Genomic DNA, 13552 nt, shown 5'->3' with positions numbered 1-13552 from the left:
TTTGCAGTGATTTGTTTATTCCACCAGCATCATGTGTGGTGGTGGGGTAGAGACACAGGAGCAAACAAACAGAGCAGTCGAATGGAGCCCACTCTCATCAGTATAGATGTGTAAGTGTGTACAGGGCTGAGAGCAATAGTAGAGCCAAGAACAGGATGCTGTGGGGAGTCACACAACAGGCTTCCAAGCCAGGACGGCCACAGAGAGTAAAGGAGGGCTTCCTGACAGAGGGGCCGAGTGCCCCCAGGTTCAGTAGTGTCTGGGGCTGGGCTAGGGGGTCAGAGGGTAGGAAGGGGTGGGGACAGCGTCTGCAGCGAGGTCAGCACTGGCCGGGGTAGGAGCCACATCTAGAAGAGCAGTCCAGTTCACAGACTTGTTGGGCCTTTTGCCCGTTTAGATGACCTTGAATGGAGCAGTAATGGGGAGCCAGGGGCGACCTTACACAGAAGAGGACAGAATTGCACTTGTGCTTAGACAAGGCATCCAGACAGCTGTTTGGAAAACGAATTAAGAGCCAAGGTCAGAGGCAGGGGACCAGCAAGGAGACGATAGGAGGTGAGAGTCATCTGACGTGATTTCACAGATGTTTAGATGAGGGAAAACAGCCAAGAGACAGTGGTAGATGAAGCGACCGGAAGCTGATCACTCGCTGTTGACGGCATCAGAGGAGCGGGTGTCAGGGTGAGAGTCTAGAAAGGTCACAGACTTGCCCTGGAGGAGACCCATTCCCGCCTCAGATCAGGCCTAGGCTTGGAGTGTCCAGTGGAGCATTCTTGAGAGGGACTAGGATGAGGTACCGCACATCTCTGCAGTCCAGATGCATGGCCACAGGGCACAAGACATTGGAAGTGACAGCTAAGGCAAGGAGAGTGGCCAAGGCAGCGGAATGTCACAGAGGCTGGGCTGAGGACAGGCACCGGCACCCAGCAATTGCAAATGCCACAGAGAAAGTGTTACTGGACAGAGATGCCACGGTCTATAAGAGCACCAATATTTTATGCCAGACTGCCACATATATGTTGTGCTATATATGTGCCCACATGAACACACACACACATACACACACACACACACACACACACACACACACACACACACACACGCCACCTTTTAAAAATTCCTGAGCTGGACGTCAGTAGCACACACCTTTAATCTCAGTGCTCAGGAGGCAGAGGCAGGTGGATCTCTGTGAGCCTGCAGCCAGACTGGTCTACATATCCAGTTCTAGGACAGCCAGAGTTACATGGAGGGACCTGATCTCAAAATACAATAAAATAAAAATTGAGCCACATATGAATGTCATGTTGAGGACTAGTGAGTGTGGTTTAGACTGACTGCAGAGGGTTGTGGTTGGCTGTGGTGAGACAGGTGTGTGTCCTGTGAGAGCCAGGGCTGGAGAGGAGGGTGGGGAGGGAGGTTCAGGTGCCCGGGGAAGTGCCTGGGTCTGCGCAGTTACAGTGGAGAAGACTGTAGCAAGGCAGCCAACAAGGCATTCATACCCTGTCTTCTTACCGTGAAAACACCTCACAGAAACAACTTAGAGGTGAAGGAAGGGCTTGTTTGTGCTCACAGTTTGAAAGGAGACAGTCCCTTGTGGCGGGCGGTCATGGTGGCAGGATCCCGGGGCAGCTGGCCCCAACACCCACAGCCAAGAGGGTGAGAAATGCACAGCTGGCTTTCTCCCACCTTGCTGTTTGTCGTGCCCATCACGTCTGTCTAGCTTCTGTGTGGACAGCTCGCTACCTTCTCCATGAGGTCTCCTGAGTCCTGCCCACTCCTCCCACATCTTGTGTTGCAATGATTTCGTTGCTCTCTAAGACACACATGTGTGAGTTTCCTCTTCTTTCATTGTAAGCTCCTTGACCCCAGAAATGACCTCCACCATTTCCTCCAGCCCGGGGGGGGTGATGGAAAGGATTGCTGACCCACAAAAGACAAGGCCAGTTACTGTTTGGGGAGCCATTTGCAGAGGCGGAAGGAGGTAGACCCACCCTGAAGAAGTCAAGCCGAAAGCTCTCAGGGAGAGGCCGTCCGTCACCAGCTGCCTGCGCAGGTTTCACTGGCCACGGTAGTGCCTGTCGCTAACTTAGAGATAGGTAAGGAGGGTTGTCACTGTGGCTCCTTTGTACTGGCTGGAAAGAGGGCTGCTCTCCCACAAAGGCTGCAGTGACGACAAACTTCTAGAAGCAAATGCCCTTGGGGAAGTAGAAAGTCCTCTCAGTAGGGTGGCACCCGGGCCTTCTGCCCGCAGGTACTTCAGCCCTTCCAGCTGGGCATGCTGGCTGAGCGCTTCCCGGTGTATCTGAGTCTGAAATGGCTGGTGATTTTAACAACAGAGGTGCTAGCTTTGGACGTGCTGCACTGGTATGGGCTATTCTGTGAGCAGTCTTTAAAGGAACGTGTCATTGGAGTCAAGGGAGCAGCCTCGCCCCCCCCCCCCCCATACCTACTGGCCTGCCAGATTCACCTGTCTGAGCGAGCTGGACCTGCTGGGTTCCAGTCACAACCCCTTCCCTGCAACAGGTCAACATGAAGGAAGGCTGTTTGCTTCCAGGGCCCTACCCCAAGCACTTCCTGAATCCACCCTGCAGCGCCTTCGCCTCTGCCTTCCACCGTGCCAGCTGCCTGCAGGGTCTCCGTTCCTGCTGTGCTGTGAAGAACTGCGTTAACTCTCGGGAGAGCATGGGGTGGCGCACTACCACAGCCTCGGTGGCTTGTTCTGACAGGAGACATGCCGTCCCTCCAGCTCCTCCTGTCCCCCAGCTCAGAACATCTGCCTGCAGCCTGAGAACCCAGGGAGTCTCAAGGCAACTCTTCATTGTTGAGTGCAGAGTCTCAAAGCACCCTGCACTCCAGTCGCTAAGCTGCTTGACCTTTGCCGGTACACTGGGGGCCTTCTGTTCTTGAGGGTGTGGTCACGTCACGCTCACAGCTAGAACGTGCACCGTGTCTGTCCTGGCTTCCGTGTCTCTCGGTCTTTGACCTGAAGTCTCCTCCCAGCTGTTTGTGTCACACTGATGAGGCTGTCAAAGCCTGCTTTGCTCAGCTTTCGTGAGTTACACGGGTCTTAAAACTCCCATGTGCTAGAGGCGCCCAGGGTTTGTTTGAGACTCAAGGAGTCCTGCGTAGCACACGCTTACCTCGTCCTCAGCGCACCTGCACCAAGGTGGCTGCCTTCGAGGGAAGTGATTAGCTATCGTGGAGCTTGGGTTGGGAAGCTAGTCCCTGTCAGGACAATAGCAAGACTCCAGCCCTGCGGAAAGCTTCCCGGGGTGAGGCGCTGCTGTCTCCCGGGTACTTGATTCATGTGTGTGCCACCCAGCTGACTGCCACGCTCTGTGTGGTAGATGCCCCCTTGAGAGGCCTCATAATGAAATCTGTACAGTCAGATTTATTAACTGCACACAGGAGCTATTATTTCACTTTACGGGTTCTTCTATAATAAGAAAACGACTCCCAATTTCATTAAAGAAGCATAATACATCTGTATTGGGTCTTGTTTAAATGAGGTAATCTTGGTAAGAAACAGATAAAATTACCGATCAGCGTCTGCTCTGTAGTTACAGCTTCATTGTAGCAGGTTTCCTCTGACAGGAACTGCAGAGTTCGGGGATGCTGCCCTACCCATCGATGCTCAAAAGGTGTAGCCAGGAAAGCCGGTCTGTTGAGATGCTCCTTGTTCCTCACCGCTGGGAAAGCCTGTCAGAGAGAGGCCTCGCCCCCTCTGCTCACCTTCTTTAGGAAACACTAGGTGCCAGCAAGAGCCAGAGTGCTGGGCGACGTTCTGGTGGGATGGCGAGTGCACCCAGGAGGCCGTGTCTCAGCCCAGAGCCCTGGGATGTGCCCAGGCGTCTGCTGCTGGGGCACGGCCCCTACACGACCTGAATGAAATACTTGTCATGGTGGGTTCTCAGCTGTAGACAGGTGCCTTCTACGTCTGTGCTCACCCAAGTGCTTGACTGCTACACTAGTCAGAGGCTTGTTGATGTCGCTGGTGGCTATGGCTGCCTGTCAGATGAGAGCTGGACTGGGGATCAGAACGCTCATAAGACCTCTTGTGTAGCTGGTTCTTCCCCGTGTTGATCAGATTTCAAGGTAGAGACTTCCTGGAATGAGTATTCCAAAAGACCCAGGCCATCAGCTCCCTATGACCTTGTCTTAAAATCCCCAAATGTCATTTCCACCAGATTAAATGACTATGTCCAATCTTTATTCACCTCCTCAGGTGAGTCACATGTAACATACCACCAGAGGGCACGGTACCACCTGTTTATCCACTGTGCGTGTTTCTTCAGAAGCACATTCTCTACAAGAGCAAGATTACACAGACAAGAAGGGCAGAGGAGTCGTGTAGACAGCAGAGGAGTGCTATAGCATGCTGAGGATCTGCAGCTGACAGTGGGCAGGCTATGGTATGCTGAGGATCTGCAGCTGACAGTGGGCAGGCTGTAGGATTCTCGCTGAGGATCTGCAGCTGACCGTGGGCAGGCTATGGGATTCTCGCTGAGGATCTGCAGCTGACAGTGGGCAGGCTATGGCATGCTGAGGATCTGCAGCTGACAGTGGGCAGGCTGTAGGATTCTCGCTGAGGATCTGCAGGTGACAGTGGGCAGGCTATGGGATTCTCGCTGAGGATCTGCAGCTGACAGTGGGCAGGCTATGGCATGCTCAGGATCCGTAAGTGAGCTCCTAGGATTCAGTGCTGTAGAGACCATGGAGAGAGTTGTTTCCAGGGCAACCAGGTAGCATCCCACAGAAAAGCTTCTTCCCCGTGGGCACCCCTGCCTTAGCCGCACAGATCACAGACAGGTAACATTAGAACTTGGCACATCTACCTGGCAGTTACACCGTGATGTCTTATTTACCTTCACAAACACCAAGTCTTTAAAACCGCCGTCGTGCGGGAGCAACAGGTGCCAAGAGCATGAAGCAGTTTCCTAAGCTGCGCGTGTTTGCCTGGTTGAGGAAGCAGAGGTAGTGCCTCGTTTTGAGGGTGCTTAGGGAAGACTGTGGAGTGTTTTGTATACCTGAAGCAGACAGGGGTGCTGGAGAAGCCACTGAGCCCCGTGCCTCAGGTTATAACCGTTTTCTTGGCCATTGGCGGGAAAACAGCTGCCAGTCGAGCTCCAGGGGTGCTGGATGTGGGGAGTCTGCTCAGCCGCTTCTTGCTTTTCTTCCCTCCTGTGTGTTCCTCTCCGCCTCCTCACAAGCCCATAATTGTGCTTACCTGCCCAGAACGTGTATAAGCAAGGTGAACAGTCAAGCCACGTAGCAGAGGCTGTGTCAGGGATAAACTCAGCCTTGCAATAGACACAGGCTGGGACATTCAGAGTTAGGAAAGGTGGAGAGAATGTCTCTGAGTTAGAGGGATCTGGGCAGGCATGTTGCTGTGGCAAACTGGCAGGGCTGCCGTAAGCAGCACAGTTTTCCTGCCGTTTGGAAGGTTGGAAGTGCAGCATGGTCGGGTGAGGATGAGGCTCTTGCTGCATCTACAAATGGAAAGAATAGCCTAAGAGCACTCTCTGGGGCCTTATGAAGGTGCCGTGGGGTCAGACACGAGACTCCGTCAGAAACCCCGCGTTTGTCAGTCCTCTGCAGAAGGCTCCCTCTCGATGCTCCTACACTGTACCTCAACACACAGATCTCCAAGATACATGCTTATTTCACATACTGTGTTAATTCTCTGAATGTGCTTGTAGGGACTGTATTGTATACCACCAGGAGAGCATTTAGCAAGGTTAAAGAACATATTTCAGGAGGCGTGGCGGAGAGAAAGGACACATGATACAAAATAAGCCTTCGGGCAGGGAAGTTTGACAGGTATGGGAGGGGCTGAACCCCCTCCTTGCCAGCTTCTAGGCAGATAGGCCCGGCTGGATTCAGTGTCCCCTGTCCCTCTGGGAAGTCTACACAGAAGCCCCTCCCCCAACTGTGAAGAATATTACTTACCTTTGTTGCCTCCAGCGCCAGGCAGGCTCCTACTGTGTAGACCTCTTGGGTGACGGTTTCTGGTGAGATGTGAATAAATACCTACTTACGTCAGGGAAGGAACTGAAGGCACACCAAAGTAATGATGCCTCCAAAGTCCAGCTTGGTAGATGAACTTGTGTCACAAGAGTGTGAGTGAAGAGTTCTTATAAGAACTTAAATCTCAGAGGCAGATGTACGACCCAAACACCCCGAACACCATAGGCTACCTCTGTGCAGGGTGCCAGCTTGTGAAGGTGGCGACCCGGAGACTCTCTGCTGGATTTCAGGCAGCTTGCAGGCTGGAGATCTCCTCTTCTGGGCAGCCCTTACTGCTTATATGACCTGAGAAGGGAGGAGCCTTGTGAATCTGTTAAGTTTCGGGGACTCCCTGAGACTTGCCAGTCATTTTAAGACTTCCCAAGTGTTAAGGGACTTCCCTCCCAGAATGGGATGTTTCACATTGTTGTGTAGAAATTGCTATACAGTAGAAAAAGCGTTGTGCTCTGAGGTGACTAAGGCACACAGCTCTTGTGAGCAAGGACAGAAAGCAAGCCACGAGGTCACCGCAGGCGGTGAGTGGTGCTGTGAGAAAATGGAGGTGTGGTGAAGAACAATGAGGACAGGCGATGGCTTTCTCAGCTGATCAACATCACCCTTGCAAGAGGGTGACATCGGCGTGTGTCGTGTGCTGTCTTAAAGGTTCTTAAATTGCAAGCTGTTAGGGTTCAAGTTATGACTCCTTTCTTTCTTTTTTTTATCTGAGTCCAAGTTGCAGGCTGTAGATCCCTCCTGGCTGACACTGTGCTCATGACAACTGTCTCTCCTCAGGGAAAGGAGACGTGTTTGGAGACGTTTTCTGGAAGGAAGCAATGCTGGCACAGTCCTGTGCCAATGTGAGGGCCCTGACCTACTGCGACCTCCACGTGATCAAGAGGGACGCCCTGCAGAAAGTGCTGGAGTTCTACACAGCCTTCTCACACTCCTTCTCCCGGAACCTGATTCTCACCTACAACCTGAGGAAGAGGGTGAGCCGTGGCTCTGATTCTTGCGTTTTCCCGTACGAGCTGGGTAACTGCCGGGGCTGGGGCAATCCTTTAGCTGTGTGTTTCAGTGGAGAAGAGCATTCTGGGCCAGCCCTGCTGTTGCTTGCTCTGGGGAGCTTTGGTTGTACAGCGGAGAGGAGAGCGAGTGAGTTGGACTAGGAGATGGCCCAGCCTTGGTGTAGAGGGTTTTGTTGTGTCATCCTATGGGCTGTAGTTCCTAGTACCACATGGACCCTCCGGTACTGTGAAAAGGTGGGTAAACTGTGCCTTCTTGCCCATAGAAAGACAACAGAGCCACCAGAGTAATGTCCCCCTCATCCCCAGGTGACTGGGGCCTGTGGAGTGGGGGTAAACCCTCCAGCTAGTGGCTGGTAGTAACACTTTATGAAAAAGATGTTACCTGAGTTCAGCAAAGAAGCCATGGAATTTGTTGTCTGGAGGATGTTTTGTATCCAGGTTCTTGAGAAATAAGGAGTTTTAAGAAAAGAAAATGTCTTCCCAGAAGCTGTTTGGGTTTTTTTGTTTGTTTGTTTTGTTTTGTTTTCACACCAGGTCATCAGAGTTTTCCATCCCTCTTTGTATTTTCTTTTCATTCTTTAGTGTCTCATGTTTGGTTTTTCTTTGTTTCTTTTCATTCCATTTTAAGAAAGCTCTCACCATGCAGCCCTCAAACTTTCATTACTTGTACTGCCTCAGTCTCCCAAGAGCCACACCTGCCTTCAGACTGACTTTCTTGTCCATCATCCGTAACCTTTGGTTAAACACTAGCGTGGTCACTCCAGACCAAGAGGGACCTCTCAGAAGTCTTTTCTTAAGCGTTTCCTGTGGTGACCTCATAGCCATCCACAACACGCCTCTCATGGTCCTGGTCCCTGGCTCTAGCTGCATGTCTGGTTTGTGCTGGCCTTTCTAATGGCCAACACCCTTAGCTTGGTCATCAGGCTCTGTGGCTTTTGGCTTCGCTTTTCCAGTACGAATTCACGTTTTATTTCCTTCCTTGTGATCCTGGCCGAATCCTCAAAGCCAACCTGGAGTTCTCAGGCTGCAGCAGTGGCGAAGGGTGGGGAGTCCTCAAGGCGCCCACAGAATCCTCAGGGTCTCTCACAGAGTATTCAGGGCACAAAGCTGCTCACTCGGGCTGCTCCATGGGCCAGACCACCCAGAGGCAGAAGTAGCCTTCCTGCCTATGTCTGCCCCTACCACATACAACTTCCTTCATGCTTGCGCATTTCAGCACAGCTCACCTGCTTGTGCACATGGGACAGAAACTTAAGCCCTGAACCCTACCTACACGCCCCCAGCAGCCAACCCTGTGACCTGAACTGGGCCGTGAACTGCTGCCCTGAGAAGGTCAAGTGCTCCTTCAAGCACAACGTCTGTGTCATGGGTTGACACACTCTTGCCATCCAGCCGCTGAAAGATTCATTGCCTCATTAGGACTCTGCTGGTGCCAGATGAACTGGAAGACTCCCTCCCTTCAGGGCCCCAAACCTAAACAGAACTGCTTTATGTACAGGCTAAAGGAAGCTCGTGAAGCTAACACAGTGATCACGAGTCCCCAAAGTGTGTAAGAATGAGGGAGGGGACAGCTAAGGGGGGTCAGGGAAGCCATGCCCAGGGAATGAGTAAAATGCAGGCAAAAGCGAAGGGCCAGGAAGTCCACTAGGAGAGCATTTGACAGAGTCCAGAGGAAGGCACCTGGGCCTGGCCCTTGTGTCCTGTGCAAGCTCTGTAAAGAGTAGCCTTTGGCTATGCACAATAGTCTCTTCCTGCTCCAGTCCCTCAGGTGGCATTGCCTTGAACATCCTGCTCAGAGACCTGGGAGCACCAGAGCATCCCATGTGCTCAGGGCACAGCCAGGAACTCATGCAGCATTCGGCGACAGGGGAAAGAGGCAGGCCTCTGTTTCCCATCATGCGGTCATGGTGATAGAGTTGTACAGCTCCTGGATTTGAAGCCTGCCCACGTGACTTCCAGGGTGGGCTGGGCAGCACTGGACAAGTGTCCGTCACTCGTCGGCTGGCTGGGAACATGGGATGCTTGATGGAGATACTTTTAGCCAAGTGGATTCTCCTGAAATCTATTTTTTGCTTTATTTCTTCTTTCTGTGAAAGCCAGTTGATTATAATCAGCTTTCAGCATTGCTGGTGATAATGGGTTGAAAAATACACAGTTTGAGTTATTTGGAGGAGTAATCATTTTGGAATAATTGTGGATCAAGTAAATCTGTCTAAAAAAAACTTTAACAACAAAAAGCAACGATGTCTCACTGGTCAGACTGGTTTTATGCATGCAGAGTGATTGGCAGCTCTGGCGCCGAGGAAGAAGCGAAGCTGTGGGCAGTCTAGAAATGTCCTCTCAAGTGCCAGATGCCCAGAGAAGAGAAGGTGGTGCTGTGTGTGGACCTGAGGGTGTTTAGAGTCCCTTATTCACCCACTTAGGAACATCAAGGGAGGAACTCAGGCGTCTGATAAAGAGTCAAGCTGCTTGATCTCTGAACTTCCCTCCTATCCCAAGTGCCTCCAAGTGTGGCATAAAGCCAAAGCAATTTCAGTGACAGACTTTGTGCAAAGAGCTAGTCTTTTCATGGAGAAAGAGACTTGCCATTTTGGTGCAGCCATCGTCATCTCCCATTGTGTCCTTCTGTGAATTAATTCATGGTTGCAGAGGGCACGGGCGATGAGAACAGCACATGCCTGAATTATTCCCTAGCTACATTTTTCTGACAAAGTGAAGTTATTTTTCTGGCGGTTTCCAGTTTGGCAAAAATCAAGTGAATTATTTGCAGAGTTCTGAGGACACAGGCAGCATCCATCTGGGGGGAGTTGTCTCATCTCATACCCCGCCTCCAGCACAGCAGAAACTTTGAGCCAGAATCTTCGGTGGCCAGCCACCTCCCTCCCTTGTCCTCACCATCCCCATGCTACAGAAAGGATGTTCTACAGAAGTGCCACGGAGGTGGCTGGGAATGAAAGAATTAGAACCCAAATTATTTCCAGACCAGAAACTTCTTAGAGCCTCCTGGCATCCCTCAGCCTCCATACCTCAAACCTTATCTCTGTGCCTCTGAACTCAGGCGGACAAGCATTCTGCAGCCCTCAGACATACTTTAGAGTGCAGCTAAAGAAAGGTCTTGTCAGGGCATTCTGTCCTCCAGTCGTGTAAGGTCAGTGAGGAACCAGACGTGGTGGCAGTGAGCCCCGACCTTCAGTTTTTCTTGCTTGTGAGTTTTGAGACAGATGAGACTGATTTGGATCCTGCCTCTGATGCTTAATTCTTTTTTTAATTCTGGACAAGCAAGAAGCCTGCTCATCTTGAAGATAGAGAAGATTAAGTGATAGAGCTTTCTGGGTGCTTATAGACACAGCCCTAAGCCACAGGGTGCTGGGTCAAGTTGATTTTTACTGTTTCCTCTTCAGTAATACTCCACCCATTATCATCCTGTGCCTTTTCACAGAGGGGCCTTCTGCCTCTACTCACACCCTTCGCTCTGCAGTTCTCAAGATAGCCGCAGAGCTATAGGCCCATCACCAGGGAGTAAGGGGAATCCAGTGTCCTTGCTTCTTCTGAGTGGAGCGCCTGTGAGAGTCACGAAGGGAAGAGAGTGGGACCATCATGCAGAGCCTGGCGGGGTGCTGGCTCCGCAGGGATCTTCCTGCCGGCCCTGAGGCTCTGCAGGCCCCGCTCTTCTGCAGGCAGTTCATGCTGCCTAGAGTAAGATATCACCAACTCCAGGCCGTGAGCAACAGCGCCGCCGGGTGTTGGGCTGCCATGGTGTTAGCAGATCAAGAGGCTGCGCAGAAAAGAATCCCCTTCCAGGCCCCCCCCCCTCCCCGGTACTGACTGGTGGACTCTGAGCCCGGCTGTGCACCTGTGGCTAAAGGTGGAGGGCCCTGTGGCTGCCTGGCCCAGGGAGTGGTACTCAGCCTTTCACACTGTGACATCTTTGGCTTTTTTGGGTCTGCTGACCTGGGGATAGCCTGGCTGTGTCCTAAGCATCTCCAGTGTCCTTGGCTCCCACCAGTGAACTCAGACCCCAGAGCAGGGGTGTGGCACAAGAAGTGCACACAGAGATGTACTGTCTAGCTGGTGTGCTGGGGGCAGGCAGGCTGACCTGAGCACATGACCTGGAAACCACTGCTTCGGGCTAGGGTCCCATTTGGATTCAGGGCTGCTGCTGACAGGCAGGGTACTCTTGGGCGCCTAAGCCTCTGCTGCTTCATTTGTAAAAAGGAGCTAATATCGATGGCATAGTGACTAACATCTGTAATTCTAGCACTTGAAAAGGAGGAGGAGGCAGGAGGATTGCCACTAGTTCAAGTCCAGCTTGGGGTGCATGGCAAGTTCCGGACTAGCCTAGGCTACAGCGGGAGGCTTCGTCTTAAACAAACAAAAAGGAGGTAACACAAGGGTTCCCTGCTGGGTGTTATTGACAGTCTTGTGCCTCTGGAAACAAAGTTTAACAAGGCATAGCAAAGCTGGCTGTGGTGCCCATGCCCAGCATTCCAGCCCTCGGAGGGTAGAGGCAGGAGGATTGCAAACTCAAGGACAAACTGGGCTGTAAACTGAGCCTGAAGCCATGTCTCAAAGCCCAACACAATCAACGTAACCTGTCCCTGTCCGCATTGGCCCTGTGTCTGCCCACTGCCCACCCCAGCGCTGCTTCAGGCTTGCGTTAGCAGATCCGTCTCTTCGACTAACGATCTGTGTGGGCTCCACATCGCTGTGAATGCAGAAGAGGTGTCAGCCCTTGGTGCTCAGGGATCGATCTGATCTTTAGGACAGATGATCAAATGTACCACCACTCCAGGACACCAGCATACAAGCAATTAGGTAATTACCGGCAGCCAGTGCCAGGGATAATTGGCATGCAGGTAATTGGATGCTTCTCATCCTCTGCGAGTACAGCTTTCTTTTCAAAGCCAATATTATTGTGTATGCAAGTATTTTTTGCAGTGTTTGTTTATGATAATTTATTCCAGGAGGGATTTTTTTTTTTTTTTTTTAAAAAAGCATAGTTAAGGCTCAACCTGGTGTGTTTGGGAGGGAGCTGAGACTAGTTACCAGTGCTTTCTAAACGGGCTTTCTAAAGCAAAGGTTGCCATGGTGAACGGTCTCGAATGCCATGTGTACACTTCTAGCCCACTTTAACCAGAAGACATTGTGCTTTGCAGAAGGAGGGCTCAGAAGCCCAGCGGTCTGTAGAGAGCTCTGCTCGTAGGTGGTTGGGCAGTCTCTCTGTACTTTGTTCTTGTGGAAGGGGGTAAGCTAAGAAGAAAGAGGATAGAGCCAGGTGCTTAGGAATAGCACGCGTTTTCCTGTTGACTGCTGGTGTGTCAAAGCCTGAGTTTTTAAATGATCTCTGCAGAGCCAGTACTTTCCTTGTCATCCCACCATAGTGAAGGCTTCTGCGAAATTAAAATCATCTATTAGACTGTCAAGCCAGAGGGATAATAAAATCATGGTGCTGAGATTAGAGGTGGTGAAAGGGGACGGATGACGGGAGGGACACAGCTGTGATCTTTGTGAAACAACAAGATATAAATCAAAATCAGCCTCCTCTCTCCTCAGCAGGACCAGGTGGTGCTGCTGGGCACCTGTGCAGTCTTTGTGGGGTCTTGCTCTTGCCAGGACGCCAGCAAACATAAAGAGAGTCCTCCATGGTCCTGGGGAAGACTGAGGGCCAATCTTCACTATGCCAGTGTCAGCTCACAGAGCAATAGTCAGGCTGCCCTTCTGCTTCTGAGGCCGAACGTGAATTTAGGAAATGTCACCCCGTGGCCAAGCTCTGCCACGTGCTGGCTGCAGGCAGGGACTGTGCACGGTCAGCAGATACGGCTGTGTTAGTCTGTGGCTTCACACTTCCCTCATGTGTGCACGGGGTAGGATGACACAACGCCGGCACAGTGCCTCACACTGCCGGGCACAGCCTGTGGTGCTCCTTCCGCCTGTGGGAAGGTGGGCCATCGGGACAATCCGATGGGTGGTCGGGAGCTGATGCCGGGAATGTGATCCTTCTTAAGTCAGTGCCAGGCAGTATTTTTTCTCTGAAAAGTGGTTCCTGGATTTCATATAAGTACATAAAATCATACATCTATACATGGCATGAGAGTGAAAATAGGGCTTCCAGGGCACTAAGGATAGAGGGGACAGGGAAGATAACAAGGACTAATACACCCAACGTGCAACATATACATACATGAAAACATCCCTAACATAATACTGTGCGACAAAATACACAGTGCGTTTTTTCGAGGAAAATAAACCTTTGGCTGTATCTTTAAAATATGTAACTGCTGTAGTCTGAGTACAGGAACTCAAGGCTTGACTCTGCTTGGCAGCCACGGGGGCTTCCTGATTTTCTGGTTCCCAGTTTATTCATTATACAGTGACCAACCTATCAGCGGTGTGCTTTTCTTACCGTAGCCACTGCTGAAGACGAGGAGCCGGCCTAGAACATGAGACTGATGCCGGCTGTGGCCAAGCTTGACAAGGAGCTCAAGCATCCTATCAGTTGCTAAAGTGCAAAAGGAATAGAG

The 13552-nt window shown here is 51.6% G+C and overlaps 1 protein-coding gene across 1 annotated transcript in view; it reads left to right on the top strand.

Moving 5' to 3' along the window:
* The window catches only part of Kcnh1 (potassium voltage-gated channel subfamily H member 1), a 265929-nt gene that overhangs the window by 202556 nt on the left and 49821 nt on the right, over positions 1–13552 (top strand). Inside the window, exon 11 of the mRNA XM_055609189.1 lies at positions 6799–6995. Within this exon, the coding sequence (XP_055465164.1) occupies positions 6799–6995 (197 nt within the window). The remainder of the gene's footprint in view (positions 1–6798; positions 6996–13552) is intronic.

This window comes from Psammomys obesus, unplaced genomic scaffold (assembly GCF_907164565.1).
Source record: "Psammomys obesus unplaced genomic scaffold, mPsaObe1.curated_primary_1811, whole genome shotgun sequence".
Classification (NCBI taxonomy): domain Eukaryota; kingdom Metazoa; phylum Chordata; class Mammalia; order Rodentia; family Muridae; genus Psammomys; species Psammomys obesus.
Note: the sequence above shows the minus strand (reverse complement) of the source record. Positions and strands in the feature narration are given on the sequence as shown.